The sequence below is a fragment of the Maylandia zebra genome, linkage group LG7 (assembly GCF_041146795.1).
Source record: "Maylandia zebra isolate NMK-2024a linkage group LG7, Mzebra_GT3a, whole genome shotgun sequence".
In the NCBI taxonomy this organism is placed as follows: Eukaryota; Metazoa; Chordata; class Actinopteri; order Cichliformes; family Cichlidae; genus Maylandia; species Maylandia zebra.
The window spans coordinates 19,362,489-19,376,316 of NC_135173.1; the positions used below are offsets into that span (position 1 = coordinate 19,362,489).

Consider the following 13,828-nt stretch of genomic DNA (forward strand, 5'->3'; position numbering starts at 1 on the left):
CACTTTGGGAATCCTGAAAGCGGGGACCGGGCGAGACGCTGCCTGCGCGAATGACTGGCGCGGCGCTGCTGGGGTGGCGTGCTGGGCCCTCCTCGGCAGGCAGAGTTTCAGAGCCTCATCATCTGTGAATCCCAGGAAGGCGGCAGGTCCTGATGGAATACATGGAAAGGTTCTCAGAGCATGTGCTGACGAACTGACCGGAGTCTTCACTAAAATCTTCAACCTTTCCTTGTCATCAAACACCGTCCCGCCCTGCCTCAAAACCTCCACCATCATCCCCATCGCCAAGAAGACAGCTGTGGCCAGCCCAAATGACTACAGGCCTGTTGCACTTACGCCTGTAGTGATGAAGTGCTTTGAGAGACTGGTCTGTCAGCACATCAGGGCCGGTCTGCCTCCCACTCTGGACCCCCACCAATTTGCCTACAGGAAAAATCGTTCCACCGAGGACGCTATCACCATAGCGCTCCACACTGCGCTGAGTCACCTGGAGCACCGAGGAAGCTATGTGAGAATGCTCTTTCTGGACTTCAGCTCAGCATTCAATCATATCATCCCGGAGATCCTGGTCCAGAAACTGTCTCACCTGGGACTCTCCACCCCCATCTGCCTCTGGATCAAGGACTTCCTGACAAATAGACCACAGTCTGTCAGACTCGGCCCCCACCGGTCCAGCACCATCACACTCAGCACCGGGTCTCCACAAGGATGTGTTTTGAGTCCCCTCCTGTTTACGCTCTACACATCCGACTGCTCCCCTACCCATCTCTCAAACACCATCATAAAGTTCGCGGATGACACCACAGTGGTTGGACTCATCTCAAGGGGGGAGGAGTCGGACTACAGAGATGAGGTCAACAGACTGACTGAGTGGTGTTCAGTTAACAACCTCCAACTGAACACCACGAAAACTAAAGAACTTATCTTGGACTTCAGGAAGGGCAGAGCAGACCCGGCCCCACTTTACATTCACGGGAGCTGTGTGGAGAGGGTACACTCCATGAGGTTTCTGGGCGTGCAGATATCTGATGACCTCTCCTGGACTGCAAATACTACAGCGGTGGTTAAAAAGGCCCAGCAGCGTCTCCACTTTCTGAGAGTGCTCAGGAGGAACAACCTGGAGGAGAGGCTGCTGGTGACATTTTACAGAGCCACCATAGAGAGCATCCTAACGTACGGCATAACAACATGGTATGCAGGGTGCTCAGCTGCAGACAGGAAAGTACTGCAGAGGGTCATCAACACAGCCCAGAAGATCACTGGCTGCTCTCTGCCCAGCCTGGAGGTCACTGCAAACTCTCGGTACCTCAGCAGAGCTGGCAATATCATCAAGGACCACTCTCACCCCAGCAACCAACTGTTTGAACTATTACCGTCAGGCCGACGGTACAGGTCACATAAAACCAGGACAAACAGATTCAGGGATAGCTTCTTTCCCAGAGCTATCACCGTAGTAAATAAGCACAAAAACAATTGAACCTATTCCATACCGTCACTGTCATTATATTATGCTGCTATTCATACTGTCATTATATTAATGCTGCTATCCTGTATATATTGTACATACTATTGTTTGAGTACTTACGATTGTTTTTTTTGTACTTTTTATATTTTACATTTATATTTATTATTGAAACTTGCACCAAGGGAGTGGCACTCCAATTTCGTTGTACTCTGTACAATGACAATAAAGGCTATTCTATTCTATCTCCCTTTTTCTCCTCACATCTCTTCTGCATGGATGTAACAGCCGCACCGAAGAGACCGTGAGGGACGACAGGGGTGTCGAGGAGTTCCTCTTTTTCCTTAGTCGTCAGGTTGGTGAGCCCGAGCCAGCGTGCTCGCTCCTGAAGAACCATGAGGCCCATGGCTCTCCCAGTAGCCTGTATGGCTACCTTGTGGAGGCGGAGGACGTGGTCAGTTATAACGCAGATTTCATCCCACACTGTGGTATCTGTGTTAGCTGTCATGTCCTCTTCTAGCTCAGCTTGGTAAGCCATTAGCATAGAAGAGGCGTTGTGGGCTCTTACTGACAGAGCCGCTGCCTTGTAGCACTTATCTGTAAGGCTAGACAGGAAGCGGTCTGTTTTGGAGGGGAGAGATGGGGCCGATGAGGACAGAGACGTCTTCGGGTGAAGATGGCTCGCCACCAACGGCTCCACTTGTGGCATCCGGCGGAGGCCGATAGACTCCATCCCCTCACAATCCAGCAGGGAGCTCCCCTTGATGGGGTGTTTCTCGCTGTAAGGTTTTGCTTTCCACGTCACCGCTATCTCATCGAGTAGCTCAGGAAAAACAGGCAACACATGCTTCCCCGTCTTTTTCGCCTTCGGCAATTTCTTACCGTCAAAACGAGACTTTACAACCTCTGTTTGTATGGCGGGCCACAGGATGTTGAGCCTAGCGGCTACGCCCTTGCACATGTCCTGCATGTCGAGATCCAGGGGAGACGGCGGTGTCGGTTTTTCAACCTCGCCGGTAGCCGAGGGCTTTGCAGCCCAGCTGATGCTAGCCAAGGAGGTGGAATCGTCCTCCTCGTTAGCATCTCCTCCCCAGGTGACTTCAGCATCGCGGAAAAACACACGATCTCCGTGTGCCTCCAGCGACGGGAAAGCGGTCGCGATGGGCTGAGGGTCTGCCTCTGCCCAGCTCGGCCCTGGCGTTGCGGCCAAATCATCGGGCATCTCAGTTTCTCCTTGCGCCGCAGCAGCCTCACACAGCAAAGGGTCGCCGCCCGACAGGTTAGCCCGGCGAGCTAGCCTGCGGCGGAGTAGTTTGCGTGGGACAGCCGCGCAGTGGATACAGTCGTGTGCAGGTGTCAGGGCAGCCTGAGCGTGAGATAAGCCCAGGCATGCCGCACACACGGGGTGTGTATCCCAGGCAGAAATCTTCTTGCCGCAAGGACAAAGTTTTGCAACTTCGTTGGCCGTCGTAGCCATGGTTAGCTAGAGGGTTGCGCACGTTAGCGAGACTGACACTGAGTGCGGAGAATATTGCTATTCCTCGCTAGCGTGGGGTGAAAAGTGTTGCTACTTTTCTACAGGTATTGCTACCTAATGTGTAAAACCGCTAGCGTCGAAGGGTATTGCTACCTGATGGTGAAGCTAGGGGTACCTTTATTAGCAGAGTGTTGCTACTTCGCTTTCGGAAAGTATTGCTACTTCCCTGGGTGAAAGTATTGCTACTTGGCACCCGCACTATCCACAGAACAGTATTGCTACTGCTTGTATGCTAGTGGACAACTGAAAGCTGGGAACAAAGCGCCCGGCGACCGAGTTGTTCACTCGAATCTGTGGACAGTTTAGCTTTAGCACCCAATAGCACAGTTGTCTACAGGCTTCTGTGAGAAGCGAGAAGAGGTTTTTGAATGACATCTGACGCTATGTCAGCCTATTATATAGGGAGGCACTGGCCCCTCCTGACATGGGCGTCACCTAGCCAGCCTGTAGGGGCTGGCGTAATGGTATTTGAGCTTCTGATGAGGTCACGCAGGAGGCGTTCCCATAGTGAGACACGAAACGAATGCTATGAAAGAGAACAAAGCTTTGTTTAATTGGGGCCCCTGCCCAAAAAACACTGCATGATTTCAGATAAGTGTTACGAAACTACTTTTTGTGTAAACACTTGCACGTGCGTTTTCTGGTGTTAATCTTTTTGTGACCCTGCAGTGTTTGTCATAAAACAGTTTTACAGCATTACACTAAAAGCGTGTTTATTATATCATAAAATGAACATTTTTAAAAAAAAATCTTTTTTGCTTCCAAGCCAAAGCGTTCACTGAGCTCAAATGACAAATGTGCAGCAAATGCAACTCAGCATCTTTTCCATTTTTATCCTCAAGTCAGATAATAAGACAGTTTGTCTTAATTAGGACACACAGCAGACACCGACTCTTCAGGGAAAAAAGGGAAAACATAGTACTGCAACTGCATTAAAGTGACCTCGTGGTTGTACTCACAGTAACGATAATCATGCTGTTCGCAGTGATGATCTTGTTTTGTAGATTATTGAAGCTGGGGTTAGGGTGGTAGTGAAAGGGCTTCAGCTCCTTCTCCCAGTTGTCCAGCTTGATGACTGTTTTCAAGTGCTGGTTTAAGGAGCCGTTTACTGTTGGAGACTGAAACTGGATGACTGTGTCGTTCTTCTCATGGGCAAGCTGAGTTGGATAGAAGGACAGTAAAGCGTTTTACAAATACAAGCATGACAAAAAATGCAGGAAATTACAGCATGGAAAATATGGAGCAGCACTAAAAATAATAATGCAAACACTGGGCGTTACTGGAGTGAATATAATACATGGTAATAGACTGTGGGGGGGAAGAAAAAGCTTGTTTTGGTACAATGGGGAAGGTAAAATGATGTGCGTCTTTTCAGTCATTCTATTAAAATCTCAATCTTCAATCATAGAATGAGGCCTCTGATGAATCATAACTCACACTGAGTCACTCCTCCACTGCCTTTCTATGTTTGTTTGTGATTAACTGGACTGATGGTGATATTTCTGTCACTCTCATTGTTTCGACACTACGTGCATGACAGCTAAACTCCACGGTTCTACAAGTAGGTAAAGTTTTCCAACAGAACAAAGCAAAGGCGTCAAAATGTCATTATTAACACATAACAGAAAGACTGAGAACACACATTTTAAGTTTTCAGACATAATAGTACCGGTAATTCCTATGTTTTGGTATCTAGTGTGCAGTGTAACAATGTACAATATCCTGTGATTGAGACTCACCCTCTTTCTAAACATGTCAATAGGTGGTTAGGAAACATCTGGACTGTAATCAGGGTGTCATTGTAAATTCAAGTGCCAAACTTCAGAAAATAAGGCTAATAATTAAGTTAATAAAAGGTGTTAATTTGATATTTGTTATTTTTTCTGAAATATTTTGTCTTTTAAATAGTGATTCACACAGGGCTAAAATTGGTTTAGAAGTAGAATACAATAGAAATACGTGTAAAACTACCAATTTTAGACACACTCACACCTTTCCGCAGGGACCGGGTTCTCTAATGCTTATTGTGAGCAGCTGAAAGAAGAAGCACGTCACAGAAGTCTCTGGCATAATATCAAAACCAGAATTTCTTCAAATTCTCCCCTTCACCTTTTAAAAATCTTGCAAATTGCCCATTTGAAGGCATTTTGAATGTATATTTACACTCACTACTATAACATGCCAAATCTGTCCGTATACTCCTCCTACACAATCAGGATTCAGCATCCACATGTGGCACACAGCTACATGTTATCTGGATTAGATTTGACAACATTATGTTGCCTAGCAGCCACCTACAATCAAACTGCAAATGACCAACTTTTTGCATATATGCAAATATAAAACTTCATAAACGCATTGTATCATTTTCATTTGACAGCAGTAGCATCTAATTTGCATCCACTTAATTTGACTATTATGGCATCTATTATGACAACATTACATTGCCTGGCAACCACCTGACCTGAACTACAATTACATTTATATAGTAGAGGAAAAGTAAAGAACTCCAGGGGACCCACAAAAATAGTTTACTCTATTTAGAGACTGTATCAAAAATTTAATGTTGAATAAATCACTGCATTAATGTACCTGAAACAATGAGATCTGAAGGTATGTGAATTAGTCCAGTCTTCAAAATAACTTTTGAATGTTATTAACATTATATAGATTTCTATTTGATGGAACAAATATAAATCCATACCAATCTTTCACTACACATTTAACATCGTGGGAAGGTGTCTGGCTGACTGTAGCACACTTTTATTTTTTAGACAATGGAGGTCCCATAATCATACATACACATAAATGCATTTTGCTGTATATAAACATTAAATCAGTCCCATATTTATCTTCTAGATAAACAAGTTCTACCAACCCCTTTTTAAAGGAACTTTTCTCAGTGTGATTAGGTACATCACTTTGCCAACAGCACAAACAATACTGTACCATAGGTATGTGCTGGAACTTTAACATGATCCATCCATTAAAACGTTATTTTTGTTGCTTCCATTAGGTGTGCAACAGTCACATTTGGTATAAGTAAACATTTCGAAGCAACTATTTAGTAGGATTTTCTGCGGTCCAATCAACTGCGATTTAGAAGTCTATAAAAATCCATCTAGGTTGTAACTACAAACATATGCTGCACAGACTCAAGGACTCACAGGAAGTTTAAAATCCAAAATAAGAACTAGTTGGTCTTTACAGAGAATAAAACCACACACAATAAATAAAGTTCAGGTCAGCAACTTGACCTAGAAATCTACATGTTTTTAAATATATGTCAGCAGCCATAATGGGTCCTCATATTTGGGTCTGGCTCAGAGATGGACTTAAACCAAGAGAAGCTTGTGAGGCTGACCAACCAAGGTCTTTGAGATAACACTTTACATCTACTGCTAGTTTGTGGCAGCCAGAAAATTATTTTTCTGTCCCTTGGTAGCAGGGCCAGGGGACTTCGCTGGGACGGGAGTAAAATCGTGAAGAGTGAAACAGGCACATAATCTTCAGTAACCCTGATTCTGGTTTAAAATCATTTCCTTTAAATTAAATGAACAAAACTGCTACTTCTTAAGACTGCCCAGTACACTGGAGGGCAGACGGTGGCAAGCTGTGTGCAGGTCCTTAAAGTTCCCTGGCACAGTCAGTCCTACCTGATTGAGCTGGACGAGGGCCATAGTTACATTCTGGGTGAGGGTGAAACATTGGTGGTAATATCTGCAATCCTACAGGTTTTAGGGATTTATGGCTCAGGAAGTGACATGAAGTATTATAAAATCTCACTGATCAGTGGCAGCAAGGAGGAGTGGACATGTGTGTTTTGTTTATTGTTGTGTGTTCGTTTAATTGCAATGCTTCACAGAGTTTGAATGAATCAAAACTAGAGTTGGGGTTCATGAGAAGTGGGGGAATTGAAGAGTGGTGGTACTGTGAGAGAGGGAAAACATGGGAGAAAAAGCAACATTTAGGAGAAAGGGTAAGAAAATCTAAGATAATGACTGTCAGAGATGCATCAGTGCATTGACTCAGATGAAGATACGGAAAATGAACAGGAACCTCTGAAGCCGACCAGTTGCCTCCCTGGACCTTCATGATTGCAGTCTGGATTATGTCAAATCCGGAGCCGGTTACCACAATGTTCCTCCCTCCACTAAAACACACAAACAAACATATCTATTCACACCAAAAACACAGGAAAATACATATTAATCAAATGTATTCCCAGCCAAACAAAGACGAGAGCACAAGCTCACAGGACGACAGACAGTTCTTAAAATGCACCTGGGGTAATTTTCACTGGAGATGAAAACAAACTGTCGTCTGTTGTTTTAGTCAGTGTACCTAATCGTGTGTCAGAATTGCAGCAGAAAAAGCAAGGGAACCATCAAATGCATCAATTTTCAGCAATTATCAAGCAGTCTGTTACAACACCAAAAGCAGCAATGGTTCAGCCAGTTTCAGCCAATCACTATTAAATGCACGCACGCACACTCAGCAACTCTTGGAGGAAAAAATCCTAGATCCTAGTTTTAAACACAAGAAGTTTAATGACATTATTAAGGTTTCCCAAAGCTTCAGACAGAAATCTGCAGGGCAAAGAACAAGGCAGGTAAGTTTCTAAGTGTTCAGTTTTCTACATACAGAACAATCCTATTTGCCTGTGTCACTAATGTCAACTTGGAAGCTTTTTTCTTTTTATTTTAAAGCACATATTCAAAAGTAAAAGTCAGCCTGTGTCTTATTCTCTTATTTTTGGCCATCAAGACAGTAATCAGAATGGCATTTTCACACTTCTGAGGTTTACAGGTTGGGGAAATTTGGACTCGCAAAATAACAGAGTTAGTCAAGTCAGAGAGGGAGAGTTTCTTATCCAACTATGAATTTTTGATCATACCTACTCAGTAAGACCATATGTATGTACAGAATGCATTTAGTACTTGGTCATATTGGTCTTATTAGGTAGATATTTCAGATACTTCAGAGTGAATATGAAAAGTAGATCCTTGGAACTCCCTTCAGCAAAAAAAAAAAAAAAAAAAAAAAAGGTAAAAATACAACATGTAACAAACAGATAGAGTGAATGTCACAAACACCATGACTGCATACTGCTGTGTTAAACTGACCAGACAAAGCTTGCTTTGGGCTGGTGATCCTGCACAGTGGGGTTTTCAACAAACCGAAAGCTAGCCGGGATGCTTTTTGTGGTTCTCTTTCCATACTTCATTACGACGTCGAGAGGGTCAGAGGGCACTTTATCCACGCGGTATTCTCCTGTCCTGCAGGTGATATTTTCTCCAAAGTGCTCCCTGCCAAGACAAGGACATAGCTCAGTACTCGCTGTCTGAAGGAGTGGGGGTGGCACAAGGTCACTGTGCAGTGGAAGCCAACATGGCAGCAGGCTGACAGCTTGTTAAAATCTGTCTTTGCTGCTTCTCTTGCTCGTTATTTTTCCGTTACCTCTGCCTAAAATGTCACCGCGAATCGGTTTTGACAGAGCACTGGTGGTCACAACAGTACAGGAAAATTGTAAGAGAAAAAACTCCCTCCTCATTGTGACACTAAAGTTTAGGTCAATTCAATTTTTTGCTTCAAGAATATACACATATATTAAAAAAAATCAATTTATGGACTTCAAAATGTGCGCAAAGCAGAATTTGCATAGAATTAAATGTCTGAATAACAAGTAGCTCTATTAACTAAAGAGGCTGAATTGAAAAAGTTTGGTCTGAATGAGAATTATTGAAAAAAAGAAATCCTTACACACTGCAGTTCACCCCTCCGATGGTAACCTGGACATCTTCCTTACTGCCAGCATTCAGAAATAGTCCAGAGATTGTAATGAGGGTTCCCCCTGCTTTAGGACCTCTATTTGGCATCACCTCCTCAGGCATCGGGTCCTAATGAAGGGGAGAGGGTGTCACCAAATACCACCTTAATACACACTCATATTTCAAGTACACACTAACTACTGGCAGATGCTGGCACACACTAGAATAACACACACAGATACAGCTCCATGTCAGAAACATTGCTTCTCAGCCTGATCTAACCCGACCCACTCTTTCAGAAACATTCAGACACACAAACTCCCACAAGCACCACATCTGCCTCAATTTGCTGAGCAAACAGTTAGGAGGAGCACTCCCCTGTGGGGAAGCTTTAGCAGAGCCAGAGATATGAAAAGCCAGTTAAATAGCTACGCTGTAGCCTCTTAGAGTATTAAAGTGACAAAGGGAACTGCTGCACAGCATCTGGTTAAAGAGGAATGCCTGCACATTTTGACTTACTGTACAGTAAATTACCACAGCAATGTGCATCTAGGTGCCTAATTTACTGTTACATTTAGCATGTTTGGTCAGTCTTCTTAACTGTCATGCCCTTGGTATGTTTTGATAAGAGTTTCTCTGGAGCTAATAAATGGAAAACATAAAACAGTCCATAAAACAACAAAATCAGCTGAAAGCTTTTGGATGAGTTTAATTTCTCAATAAAAAGTTGTACAACTCAACAGAGGACGTGCAGCTGAGGACAGTGTATGTGTGTGTTTGTGAGTGTGTTTGTGTGTATATGCATTTACCCTGTAGGTGAAGGAAACAGAGGAGGTTCCTCTCTTCCCTCCATTCACCTCGATCTCAACCTGTCCCCAGTCAGCTTTATCAGCAGGTCCAATCTCACACACAACTCTGATCAGAACAACAGAAAAAATAAATAAATTAATAAATAAATAAAAATAAATGCTGGGACTTGACCTGGAAACTCAAAACTGGGTAAAGAATTATTTACTATTTACATATTAAGGCAAGTTTCAACTGTTTTATGATGGTAATGTCCACTCTACTGCTAACAAGTCATATTTTTAAAATGACTTTTTTTGTAGTGAGAAACAGAATTTTACGCTTTCGGTTCGGTACGCATATGTATCGAACAATACAAAATTTGTAATTTATTTTATCAACTTTCCTTCTGACGATGCTGTCTGTGTTGAGCGCTCAGTGAATCTGCGTTCGACTACTCCGCCTAGGCTGCACTGTCGAGCGCAGATCCACTGACACAGACAGCATCGTCAGAAGGAAGAGCGCAGGGCAAGCTAGCGAGACAGAAGTTAAGCTCTCCTTGCAACATGGCAAATTGAACCTCCCCCACCCTCATTCAGATCTGGCGTTTGGAATTATTTTGGTTTTCATGTGATCAAAGGAGCTTGCAAAGAAAAGCGTCTGGACTTCTTTAAGTTGCTTGAAGACGTTTCACCTCTCATCCGAGAAGCTTCTTCAGTTCTAAGGTCAAATGGTGGAGAGTCCCAGATATAAACCTAGTGGGAGGGACCCCCCACAGAGGGACAAAAGGACCCCCTGATAATCCTCTAATCGCCTGAGCCAAGGTGGGAAACTGGGCGTGGGTCCCAATCAGCCAGAGTTTCGGGTGTGTTCATTGTGAAACCTGGCCCCACCTTATCATGCGAATTCCTGAGGTCAGATGGCCCAGGATGTGAGTGGGCGTTAAGGCGTCTGGGAAGGGATCTCAAAACTGGATTATAGATGGCAGAGAGTTGGTGTCGTAAACCCCCGCCTCTGTTCAAAGATGGTCGCTCACAGTGGACATAGATGGCTTCTTTTCACTCCTCTTTCAAACCATCTGTCCTCTCTGTCCAAAATGTGAACATTGGCATCCTCGAAAGAGTGTCCTTTATCCTTAAGATGCAGATGGACTGCTGAGTCTTGTCCTGTGGAGGTGGCTCTTCTGTGTTGTGCCATGCGCTTGTGAAGTGGCTGTTTGGTCTCTCCAATGTAGAGGTCTGAGCATTCCTCACTGCACTGTATAGCATACACCACATTGTTAAGTTTGTGTTTTGGCGTTTTGTCTTTCGGGTGAACCAGTTTCTGTCTGAGCGTGTTGCTGGGTCTGAAATACACTGGGATGTCATGCTTGGAGAAAACTCTCCTGAGTTTCTCTGATACGCCGGCTACATAGGGGATGACAATGTTGTTGCGTCTGTCCTCCCTCGCTGGTGTCTGATCTTCTTTTCTGTGCCTCTTTGCTGACTTTAAGAACGCCCATTTAGGATAGCCGCACGTTTTGAGTGCTTCCTTTACATGTGTGTGTTCCTTCTTTTTCCCTTCAGGCTTAGAGGGAACATGTTCTGCCCGGTGGTGTAGGGTCCTGATTACTCCAAGTTTGTGTTCCAAAGGGTGATGGGAGTCAAAGAGGAGGTACTGGTCCGTGTGTGTGGGCTTCCGGTAAACTTCGATGTTGAGTTTGCCGTTCTCTTCAATGTGCACAGCGCAGTCCAGGAAAGGCAGACAGTTGTCCTTTGTGTCTTCCCTGGTGAACTTGATGTTCTTATCCACAGCGTTAATGTGCGCAGTGAAGGATTCCACTTCTTGTGTCTTGGAATCTTGTCTTGGAAAGAAGTCCAGACGCTTTTCTTTGCAAGCTCCTTTGACTACGATGACCTGGATGACTAAGAACCTTCACAGACGTTTTCATGTGATGTATGACCCTGAAGGTAAGCGCGTCATGGACTAAAGTAAAACAGTATGTTGGATGTGCCACGCAATGCTCAATTACATGGGTGGGAACTAGTGTGTTAGCTCAGTTAGCTCGTTAACATGTTGGCCGTCTAGCCCCATGCAGGGGTAGCTCGTTAACGGAGATTTGCCGTGTTGTGGCGTTAACGTCATTTCAACGAGATTAACGCTGACAGCACTAGTGGGAACACAACGAATATGACTGCACATTTACGCCGACATCATCCTAGTGCAAAGACAAGTGGAAGCAGACAAAAACAACAAGCATGCATGCTACAAACTTTACCCGAGTCATTTAGACAGCCGTTAGCACATGATTCTCCTTATGGGGACCTGATATGTTTAATATTGTGGCGAGCTCAGACAAGGTGGAGACGGAGGTATCGTTTGGTCTTGCTTCCCGTGAGCTAGCCAGGGAGCACAGCCGTTTATTGACATCTGCAGAAGAACACTGCGCTAGCTAACTGCTCAGCGTGGCAACCGCACAGCAACAACAACACACAGAGCGCCCTCTGACCCCGGAAGGACACACCGTCGCAGCGTCACCCGTCACTATGGCAACATAAACAAAACATTACTGTACAAACAGAACCCCGAACAGCTACATAGCCCCCACCTAAGGGGTCAGTCGTCCCCGACGACCCCATTACCCCACACAAAGTCCTGCAAATGTCCAGGTGCCTTCTTTTGGCGCACCGGCCGGTCACGACCGGGGGCCCGTTCTTCGTACGTCGCTTACTACATCCAAGATCAAATGACACATCCAAGACCAAATCATCGCGCTAACCGTGAGCTCGCTAATCCGGTTCTCCGAACACACCTGCTGTTGACGATTAGTACAGCTGGATGAAGTAATGTGAGATCACTGGGTGTCGTAAAAGGGGCTACGCATCGATAGTAGAAACATTGATCGGCAACCCTCTGCTTGGTCGGCGAAAATGTCGAAGGAGCGCGCTCGGTATTTTTCGGCAGCAGAGCAAGAACTCTTGAGTGAGGGATTTCAGGAGTTTCAGAGTTTAATTAAAACGCAAGGGAACACTGCAAAGGCTGCAAAAGCAAGGAGAGAGGGCTGGCAGAAAGTTGCTGACAAATTAAACTCGTAAGTAATTTAATAATAATATTAATAATAATAATAATAATAATAATAATGGAGTTGATTTATATAGCGCTTTTCAAGGCACCCAAAGCGCATGACAATGCCACTATTCATTCACTCTCACATTCACACACTGGTGGAGGCAGCTACGGTTGTAGCCACAGCTGCCCTGGGGCAGACTGACAGAAGCCAGGCTGCCATATCGCGCCATCGGCCCCTCTGGCCAACACCAGTAGGCGGTAGGGTAGATTTATCATATCACACTATATTATCCAATATTATATTACATTATATTATATCATGTTATATTATATCCCCTTTCACATTAGAGCCACATCAGGACCCACTAGAACATGGGAACAAGTAAAAGTGAAATATGAGAATATGCTACAGAATGGTAATATTTATCACTTATATTGCTTTTAGTCTCTTGCAAAGAAACCCTGAAATAATCTGTTTGTTTGTTCATAACAGCAACCAAGAAAAGGGCAGAGCAAAAAAAGACAGGTGGTGGTCCTGCACCCCCTCGTCAACAAGTTGGTTAAGTAAATAATATCCTCACGGGAAAATCGATATCTCTCTATGAGCACACTGTCGCGCTGAGCTAAAGGATCCTGTCTGTCCCGCAATATACGCTGGATTCTGAGGACTCTCCTTATCAATCTTGCACCTTCCGCAATGGGTTGCTCGCGTAAACGGACAGGACATGGCTGCGACAGGCTTCCCAAATCCACCTTCGCTTTTATAGCCGTGGTCTCTCATCTTGCTTACACGAAGTAATTTACTATTACTACTCTGAAATATGACTTACATCTGTAATAATCACATACATGTAATAGAATGTTAATAGTACATTTCCCTTTTTTAGGAAATGACCTGTATGTATCTGTGTGAAATCAATAAAAGGATCAAGTGCTGCATTATCTTCAGCTACATTGATGTTATTTATTTATGGTGAAACAGTGGTGGAATATCGCTGTTGCTTTCGTATAAATGAAGCGGACATACCTGCGTGGCCGCGATCTAATCCTGTTTACATAAAGTAAACCTGCTCCCGAGCAGGTTTACGCTTACGGCTCTGTTGCTATGACAGCAAGTCCCGGATGAGCTTCGGGGAACCGAACGATCCAAGATCACGCGAAATCGTCAACAATCAAATCCAGCTAACTTACTTAGCGAGGTACGGCGGGGGAAAAGTCACTCGG

The 13,828-nt window shown here is 44.4% G+C and overlaps 1 protein-coding gene across 3 annotated transcripts in view; it reads right to left on the reverse strand.

Annotated features, from left to right (window-relative positions):
• The window catches only part of plxnb2b (plexin b2b), a 135,667-nt gene that overhangs the window by 22,086 nt on the left and 99,753 nt on the right, over positions 1-13,828 (reverse strand). For all 3 annotated transcript variants that reach the window (XM_004563793.6, XM_012922592.5, XM_004563795.6), the window contains 5 exons: positions 9,580-9,685; positions 8,763-8,899; positions 8,126-8,308; positions 7,059-7,152; positions 3,959-4,156 (listed from right to left, as the gene is read on the reverse strand). In XM_004563793.6, the coding sequence (XP_004563850.3) occupies positions 3,959-4,156; positions 7,059-7,152; positions 8,126-8,308; positions 8,763-8,899; positions 9,580-9,685 (718 nt within the window). The remainder of the gene's footprint in view (positions 1-3,958; positions 4,157-7,058; positions 7,153-8,125; positions 8,309-8,762; positions 8,900-9,579; positions 9,686-13,828) is intronic.